Source organism: Lagopus muta, chromosome 17 (assembly GCF_023343835.1).
Source record: "Lagopus muta isolate bLagMut1 chromosome 17, bLagMut1 primary, whole genome shotgun sequence".
In the NCBI taxonomy this organism is placed as follows: Eukaryota; Metazoa; Chordata; class Aves; order Galliformes; family Phasianidae; genus Lagopus; species Lagopus muta.
In genome coordinates this window covers 11153449-11163160 of record NC_064449.1, presented here as the reverse complement: position 1 = coordinate 11163160, position 9712 = coordinate 11153449, and the positions used below count along the sequence as shown (strand labels likewise).

The 9712-nt window shown below is 37.0% G+C and overlaps 1 protein-coding gene across 8 annotated transcripts in view; it reads right to left on the bottom strand.

The window, feature by feature from the left end:
• CHFR (checkpoint with forkhead and ring finger domains) overlaps positions 1-9712 on the bottom strand; it is a 54716-nt gene that overhangs the window by 32218 nt on the left and 12786 nt on the right. For 7 of the 8 annotated variants that reach the window (XM_048963848.1, XM_048963846.1, XM_048963850.1 and 4 more), the window contains exons 11-17: positions 9212-9354; positions 8645-8764; positions 8262-8345; positions 7527-7597; positions 6730-6817; positions 6458-6565; positions 5840-5912 (exon numbers count right to left, since the gene is read on the bottom strand). In XM_048963848.1, coding sequence (XP_048819805.1) covers positions 5840-5912; positions 6458-6565; positions 6730-6817; positions 7527-7597; positions 8262-8345; positions 8645-8764; positions 9212-9354 — 687 coding nt within the window. Of the gene's footprint in view, positions 1-1152; positions 3861-5839; positions 5913-6457; positions 6566-6729; positions 6818-7526; positions 7598-8261; positions 8346-8644; positions 8765-9211; positions 9355-9712 lie in introns of those variants that run through there. The other variant, XM_048963853.1, reaches the window with a different exon arrangement.

Here is a 9712-nt window from a genome sequence, read left to right as displayed (position 1 = left end):
TTCACTCTTTCTTCAATCACTTGTTTCCTTAAGCTCTCACTGTAAGCTAAGCCATCTGTACTACACAGCTCTACTAGACGTTAAGAATGGATCTAAAATGGATGTATTTTGTTTGCAAGATGAATGAGTTAATGACTGAGCTTTGACAGAGCTGGTAGAGCATTAGGTTAAAAAAAAAAAATCAACAGCTTTCTCAAACTAATTTAGTTACAGGTAGTTCTGTGACACAGCGGAGCATAGAATGTTTCAATCCACCAATATTAGTGCAAAACAAGCCTCTTTTGAGTACTATGAGTTCTAAGGCCTATCAGTTTGTCTGATGGCACACAGAACAATATAGCACTTTCGTATTACTGAAGCACAAGTTTTAATCTCTTTAAATTTAGACTGAAGAAGAAATGACAGCTGGCTTAAGAACAGCAGTTCAGATAAGACTACAACAGTAACGGATATCCTGCTTCAATTGCAGGAACAGCAGCAGTGCAAAAGATCCTGGGATGCTAAGCTACAATTTGAAGTGCAACTCAGCCTCGTTGTCTGCAGCATCAGACAGAATGAGGGTACAGAGAACTCCTATTTCCTGAGCGAGAAAAAAGTTCTAAGAAAAGTACTATTAATATTATTTGAAATCATTTATACAAATGAGATCATTGAAAATGCAGAAGGTATAAAGATTAACACAGTATGACATTTGCTGTACCCTGCTCTTAAATGAGCCGCGTTGCATAATGCTGTCAGTTCAGTCTCTACAGTACTGTAGGAATTTCAGTTCCAGTTAATTAAAAAACTAAGTGAGCTTGTTTTTTTACAAACATGGAGGTGCTGTCTTTAAACAGGCATTATTTGTTATAAATCCTGCAGACAGACTCACGATCCTTTACAATACAGTGAGACATCTGTAATAAGGTTTGGGGAAGTTTCTGTGAAGGACCAAAAAAAGACCTTATATTTAGTTAGGACAAGTTCAAGGATGAGATTCCATTGCAAAATTCCAACATTCAAGTGACTGATAGCGTGACCAATCATGACAAACACTGACACATCCATGCCTGTGGTGAGAGAACATGCCACAGAAAAAAAAAAACAGATTACTCCAGTGATTTTTTTTTTTTTTTTTTAAAGTTTTTTTAATTAATAACTTCTTAGTTCAGGAAAAAAACCCCAAAGACAACTGGAAGAACTACACTCCACCTTCTTTATAAAAGAACTCTCTCAAAGAGACTATGTACTTTATTCACCACTATGTCAAAGCCTATCATAACCACCCTGGCTTTCACAGCATCTATTCTACCACTTTTCATGCTCAGCTTCCAAGTATCTCTTATAAAGGAGGTGGGGGTGTGCTTTAAACAGGTTAAAAAATATGCTGCACCTTTCCAGTATTTAAACAATTACACCAAGCATAGTTCATACATTTATCACATTAACTATCATCTGGTAACCATACATTTAAAAAGGTCTAGTGTATAGAGTATGTAATACCCATGACAGATACTCTTACTTATGTAAGAGCATATAAAGATCAGGATTTATTCACCCTCCCCATCTGCAAGTTAGTTTCTCATCTAGTCCTGGTACAATATAAGTGACAAAAGAATCCCTTCATTCCATTGCACTACCACAACCCTATATGCATAGAAAGGCAGATCAATTGTCTGTAACAGCAAAAAGTTGTTTGAAGGGAATTTGAAGAACCTCTACTGCACAGGTACTTTAGATGTTAAGTACATCGGTTCAATTTCTTTCTCAGGGTTTTTTTTTTGTCACATAATATATCCTCATATAAACATAACTTGAAGTGCAAGTGAGGTTGTACATAGTACTGCAGACATGATTTTTGACCAAAAAAACCCAACTCAGCACAGGAGGCTTGAACACTAGTACAGTGACAAGTCTATGCTGAGAGCCCATCTGGGGTGTGGGAAGTGGTGAATGAGAATGCAAAGCACATTTCTGCATATAATGTGCAAAGGCTTGATCTCCACAACTGCACTCATTTTGCTACATGCACAGCCAGAGATGAAAAATGAGATAAAAACAGCTGGGAATGGTCGTCCTGAGAAGATAACAATAACCATTAAAAAAAATCTAAACATAAAATACAAATACAGAGGCAACAGAACATTGTTAATAATACTAAAAGACAGAAACGCAATGCTGTTAAAAAGTTTCAAGTATTATTCCAGATCCAATTTCAATCCTACTCACAGGAGAAAATGCCCAGAGATTAAGAAGAGAAGTCCACACAGAAGTGTATCTTTAATAGCACACAGGTGTGGTCAGCAGACCCATCCTCGCGGCAGCTATTTGAAAAATAAAAATCTAAACACAAATGCATAATTTTAATTGGCATTCATATGAAGGTGTGCGTTACTGCAAATGGTTTAACTCACTGACGCCAGTAGACACGATGTGCTGCATCATTTGTGCTCCATTATGTCACAAGATAGCTGTGTACACTTTAATATTGAAGTATAAATCCTACTGACAAAATAAGGCATACTTAAAAACAACGTGGTATCTACAGAGGTAACGTGGTATGCTTTCTTCTCATTCTGTTTCACTCTAAGTACGATGAAAGAGAGAAATTGGTCCCAGTAGAGCTTTGTGAACATTAACTACCAAGTTACTTTGAGATAGATTAAATCATATTAACTGGCAGGAAGTGGAGGGGGGGAGGAATAGTGTTGGGATATTTTTTGAAGTGATGCATGGGATGTTTCTGGAACAAGCTCTCCAAAAGGTGTGAAAATAAAAGCTATGTTGTTGATGACAGCAATACCAGCGTCCCCCTTCATCATTCTTACCCCAAGCTAGAAATGCCTCCATATTGCTACAATCTGTCAATTGCTTTCTGAAAGATTGCTTTCTCCAGTAAAGCTGCTATATTCTGTTTTAAATTACAGCCTTTTCTACATTTTCACCAGTGTATGCATGCTAGAGAACAGCTGCATGGCAGAGGTACATACTCAGCATACAATATCAAAGGAAATACAAAAAATGAACCAGTGTGTCCTACTGGCTGCTGCTCTATGTCAAAAGCACTGTTTGGTCTTCTGATATAAAATACTACAGAAGTAATATTAGCAGAAGGCTGTTCTGCTTCAAGTATTACCCCAACTTTAAATGCAATTTTCAAATTTTTGTGCAATTCCTTTTTGTAATTTAATGTGAATAAAACCCATCAATATGACAAAACTAAGATAAGAAACTGTACTACTTCCACCATAACACTGCACATATGGTACAAGCTTTAAGCTAAAACAGTTGTTTCATGGACGGATTTTTTTTTCAGTGAAGGTTCATGTATTTGTAGCCCAAAGGCTGTGAGTAGTGACAAAATAGCAGAGCACCGCAAAATGCAGTTACAAATATACACTGACAATTTCCTTCTTAAATATTAATGGCTCTTGAAATAATCTTCAGATACTTATACAAAACATTTCTATTTTTTAAGTTTAAGGATTATTCTTAGTTTCTTCACAAGTAGTGCAAATACACTCCTTATTCTTAGGCCTTCCCAAGATATGGCTGGTTTCTGTGTGAGTGATTTCTGCTTGTGTTCTTCAGTGAAGTGACACAGGGACGTTGAAGTCATGAGAACGGAACGCAACGCTTGCTGGACTTTCTTGGAAAAAACAACCTACCTCATTCATTTACAGCTGTCAAATTGTACAAATTCAGAAGTTCGTTTCAGATTACCTGATGCAGAAGTTATTGGTTCCCTGCTATGGGAGAAATGAGAAGATCCCCTGAAACCTTAAACTGTACAAGCAGTATGACAAGCTTTTGTCCCCTCACTACAGACTACAAGTATTCAGTTCTTGAATCGCGTTTGTTCACAAATGTGATTGAATTTCCTGAAATTGAAAGAAGTATTAATATGTAACAAAGTTCTCAGAAATCAAGCAACACAAGAGTTGTCATCTTTCACAGGGTATTTTAAACATTAAACAGTTCAAAGGAGAACATTTACATACTAACACAGCTGCTTTTCACAGCCATTTTAGATGAACTCTAACCAGTAGCAGGATTTTCAGCATCTCCTGCCTAACAATTGGTAGTTCTATTATGTACACAGAAAACCTGTTATTAAAAGCATTCCTCTGTACTTCTGCCTACTTCAAATCCAGAAGGCAAGTAAAACAGGAATCAAGAGAATTAATTTTGTCCTGAGAGACAGTAGTTATTTTTATTAAAGCAGCATTACACAGCTCACTAGGGGAACTAATACTAACCAGTCTCACAACACATTTCTGCACGATCCTCTTCTAGAAATAAAATAAGTAAGGTTTCTCTCAATCTATGTTACTGAAGTTCAATGGGAATAGCAAGCCTGTCTGCACAAAATTCTGCGTAAGGCACTTCTTTCTACTTCTCTAGAATCTCCAGCTATTCATGTTGTTCTTCCTCCTCTTGGGTCATGCGTCCCTCAGCACGTGTTGTGAAACACAACTTGAAGAGCTGAGTGCATTTTCTCTTTACTGAATCAGACAGAAGATTAGAAAGAAACCTTGCCTACATAACCAAACTACTTAGCAAAACAATCTAGCTCAGTAAAAAAAAAACCCAGACCAATATCTAGGAGTGGTATATGACAGGTTTTGAGGGCTCTTCTCCCTCATTTCTATGGATATTTAAAAAAGTTAAGCAGCAAAGAGTAAAGCACCAGAACAGCTAATGCTGGAAAAACAAGTGGAAAAAACCCTTCTCATTCTAGATGAAATTATCCACTCAAATATGAATGTAGACAACTGGTGAGTGCTTTCATACTGAGTTAACTCTTCAGCACTTCAAAATAAAATCTCCTGTGGAAAAATAGAGAGCCTCGTAACATGAAATTACAGATAACAGCAGAGCTTTGAACTAAAACTACAACTTAAATTCCAAATTATTTTTGAAAGGTATTTGGTAAAGCTCTGCATTTGTATGTGGTTGGGGATTAATATTTTAACTCTTCTTTATTATCTGCTTGAATGAGCCATATAGACGGGTTATGCTCAACCCACAGTATCTGAAATGTTAAAGGAATAATGCTAATTGTGCATGTTCATTGCAGCATTAGGAAGATGTTGCAGAATCTGCTATTCATTATAAGCAGTTTCTCAGTAAGGAGCAACAGCTCCACTGTCTTGAACTGCAGTGTGAATTTAGAGAATAACTCCCTGAGCAAGGAGGATTTCTTTACCCTTCCTGGAACAAGGTAACTTGCAGGCAGCCAATTTTTGTTTTATTCTTGAAATTCTTTAATACCTGTTGTAACCCATGCCTCCTTCTGCAAGAATGACTTGGCATCAGTTATCAGTGGCCTTCCTTTTTTAAAAATCAAGGACCTTGTTTTGGATGAATAATTCTTGTGAATGACCAAACACCAGGTTTCCAATATCACATTCCAAACTTTTCTTCCTTCCATTTCACAAGTTGTTCCCATCAATTTACCCCTTTAAAGTTTGTTGCAGTTTGCTAAAAATCATTTCTCACAGTACCAAAAGAAATAACAAAGGGCTAATTATCTAATTATCTGCACAGTGTTCTCAAGAAGCACTCAAGACAAGGCCAAATGAAAAGCTGCTTGAGACTGAGAAAGATATGAATAAGGAGGAGGTGGGGGTAGAAAATACCAATTTAAAAGTGCTAGTGGTACCTTCAGCCATGCACAAAGGGTCCATTTCCAAGCTGTGTTTAAACAACAAACAAAAACCCACAACCCAAAGCTCATTCACTTTTGTTTGTACTGCAGCAGCATTCCTCACACAATTCTTGGCACTTTGAAGGATTTGTTTTTAAGCAAAAACAACCAAAACCAAAATCCTACCACTTTCTAAAAGGTGCAACTTACATGGCATGATGTGCTTTGACCTGAGTTCGGCAGTTGCGCCCCCAGTAGCAATCAGGACGTGATGTGACAGTCACTGCAGAGAAGACAAAAAGCTACATTTATTTCTGAAGCCATTAAATAAGGTGACAGAATACTACGCCACTGTTTCTCAGTGTTCTCAACTGAAGCTTTACTATTTAGTTTAACAGATACTGTATTTACAGTTTAGGACACCAGGAATATATCTAGATACCTTTCCATTAAAAGAAAAAAAAAAAATCGTTAATTTGGGTAGTTTGTTATTCTCCCCCAGTTTTACATACATAGTAAATGAGTGGTCCAGCAGGCTGTTACACTAAATAGAAAGGCAATAATGAGGAGAAACAAGGTGAGCTGTCTCATTATGCACAGAAATAAAGCAGAACTCTCACTAGTTAAAGATGTAGAAGCTCTTGCAACAACAAGAACTGAATGGATAAAGTAATGCTGGATTACAGGAAGAGTTTCTGTTCCCAATCTTAAATCTGCCACAGGAGGCCACAACCCATATCTCATTTAAAACTAAGGCTTCATATAGAAGACCCAAAAGTGATTAACTTTTTAACTGACTTCCTCTGTACTGTGCAAAGCAAACCCCACCTGGCAGTTCAGCAACAGGAATATTTTGCCTGTACTGGTAGGCAAGTTCTCGAAAGCTGCGGAGGCCACAACAGTAGCAAAGCACTGTGTTCCCAGTAATTCTGTAATCTGGAGAAAAGGACAGTTTGCACAAGATGTCAGTGTAAGGAATAAGAAATCTGATTTAACGAAGGTGTCATGACATCACAAGCTATGTACATACAGAACATCAAACCTCTTGATTGCTCACACACACACACAGTTATAGGTGGACAGAAGTGAACAAAGCGCACCTGACAGCATAAAAACTCCTCTCTGAAGAGCTAACAGACTTTCATTTAACATATTCTTCCACGTCAAACCCCTGGATGCCAGGTAATCCTGAAAAAGAGTTTGTTTCATTTGAAAAATCTCAAACATTAAAAAGATACCAAGCCATTAGTTTTCAAATGTTTCCAATCCTAGATCTAACTATGCTTTCAACATGGGATGAGGCTGTTTACAAACAAAAATAGAATAACAGAATTATTTTTTTTTCAGCTTTCAAATCACCAATAAAACTGTTAGCTCAGTTTCTTCATCCAGAGCATTCTTTCTTTTGCCAAAAGAATGCCTACAGATTCCCACCAGCCACATTATCACTTAACTTACAGCAAGACTTCACCCAGCCTACCTAATTTAGATAATCTAGTTATTATGGTATAGAAAGAAATATTTCTATGCAACACAATTGAAGCTTAATTTGTCTAGCATTAAAAAAAAAAAAAAAAAAAAAAATTTGTTTTCCTGTTATATGCTAGTGAATTATTTTTCTCTAATTAACATTTCAGATGTTGCAGTTCAGACTGTAGATACTGGGCTCCCTAACGAACACTTCGTACAAGGAAAATTCTTTGATTTAGCAATCAAACATACATGAATTCTATGGTCACTTAAGCCCAAATTCATAAATTGTTGCCATAACTGTGGCCTTCTTGGCAGCTGCCAGACATACATGTTTGAGCAATTAAATATCGCTATCATTTCATGAGCAAATCTTAAACAACACAGATTTATTATTATGTAACACAATAAACATTTGAAAAAATACCTTTAGGATATCTGACTCATAGTGGTTGTTATTTAGGACTCCATCTAAACACTTGTCACCAAGGTTTATTTCTAATAGAAGAAGAAAAGAATTATTATTTCTTCCCAAACCCTTTGGCCCTCACATGCATTCTAAAGGCTCTTTTGTTTCCTGAAATAACACACACAGGCTCCTGCAAGCACCAAGCACATGGCTAAGTTCAACACATGCTGAACACACATGTGCAGTACATAATTTCTAGTTGCAATCGAAGACAAGACATTAAGATCTTACAATTTCACCGTCAGTTCAAACAGTGCTACTGATCTGCACTAATTAACAGTGTTATTAAAGCATATTCTACAGTCAAGTCCTTTCAACTATTTGTATTTTTCAAAGCATCAAAAACCTCGAGCTTTGGGAGACTAGAAATTTGAGAGAGAAAGCTTCTTTTCTAACCAGCTAACATCAGACATTCAATGCTCTTGCAAAGACATGCATGATTCTCCTGCTAGCTTGAAATATACCACATTTTTTAATGCTGGGAAGCAATATGCTCAGCAAGTGCTGTTTTCCACTCAAATCTAAGACATGCACATTCAAGAATCGTTTCTGTTTGTAGTGTGAGGACACAGCCTCTGTTTCCTTTGGCATAACTGTGGCAGTCTATTGCCTTTCATAAATTACTCAAAGTTTAAGGTAGACACATTATGGCAAAGAGAGCAGACTGGTAAAAAACATATTGTTCCAAAATACCACAGAATGGTGCCAAACAGCCAAAACACGCCATCCGAGTGCAGCCCCAGTATAAGTGACAGAAGGGCTGCAGACAAACAGTACCTGAAAATAGCAAAGAAAACCCGTCAGGATTGCACACAACAAATCTCAACAGTCTGTCATTTTTACAGCACTAGAGTCCTAACAAACTTTGTTAAAAAAGCACAGCTTTCTTATTCAAAAAAGAGGATGAATAAATACATTTTATAAAGGAAGACTGTTTCATGATTTGACAAGAAGACTCCAAAGAAAGAATTTCAAATAAAATCACTCTTTGAAATAAACTTAATTTTTCACTAAAACAAAGAGAAACTTATTTTTCAATTGTTTTCTTAAGTTTGACTGCAGAACTGCTCACGCACATTGCTGAGGAGCAACATGAGGATTCTGTTCACGCTCTGCTCTTCGGTCAGGCATTGGCTGAAAGCAGCAGGTGCATATTACATGACTTCCTTGAGCAGGACACACATACTCCTGAACAGCTAGGTAGGTGAGAAAAAATAAGAAAAATGTAAGGCTGAACAACGCAAAGAATTACAAAATGGACTGGAATGATAGCAAACAATAGACAAAAATCTGAAAGTAACAAGCAAGCTATACAAATATATATATACATACATGTAGCTTGCTTGTTTATATAGATCTATAAAAATATACATATTTCCCCACAAAGATTCTTTAAAAAAGCATAGAAGACTTCTAAACTACATAGGTGTGCAAAAATATTCAAATACACAAAAGAGTTTATGAACTATCAACCATCAGATGTCTATTTTGGATGACAACACTAAAACAATGCTCAAATTTAATTATCTTGCAAATATATCTGTGTGAAGAGGTGATACAGTACTGTGAGAATGAGCTTTACAAGGCCTGTAGCTCATACACCTACTATCTGCACACTGCTAACAAGACTTCATGACACTGACCTGCAGGAAAGTTGGCAGATGTGGAGGGGGCATCTCCCAGTGCTTGCATTCCTCCTGCTTCTGTCTCCTGGCCCGTGCCAGGCAGAGCTGCAACAGAGTGCCTTCGATACCCTGGGCACTGCCTGCATACTATGTATGGCTGACTGAAAAAATAAAATATTTTTAAAAAATCATACCCAAATGCAAATACAACTCATTGCTATGCTAGACTGCGGGTTGATTTTACCCTCTAAGTTCTAATCTAGAATTTCTCCATCCAGTAACATATGGAAGTCCACATAACTCAGTACCTCACGGCTGTGAAGAATGCTGTAGCTGTAACAAAGAGTACTGCAAAAGAAAGGATTCCCAATAGCTTCCAAAAGAGAACAGTGGTGTGAGTGGAAGCAAGATTAACAAAGCTGGAATAATTATCTACTGGAAGACTTTTTCTTTTCTCCTCTAGACATAAAGCAAAAAATGCTTGCTGCTGAAAAAGAAGAACTATTCTGGTGGCTAGTA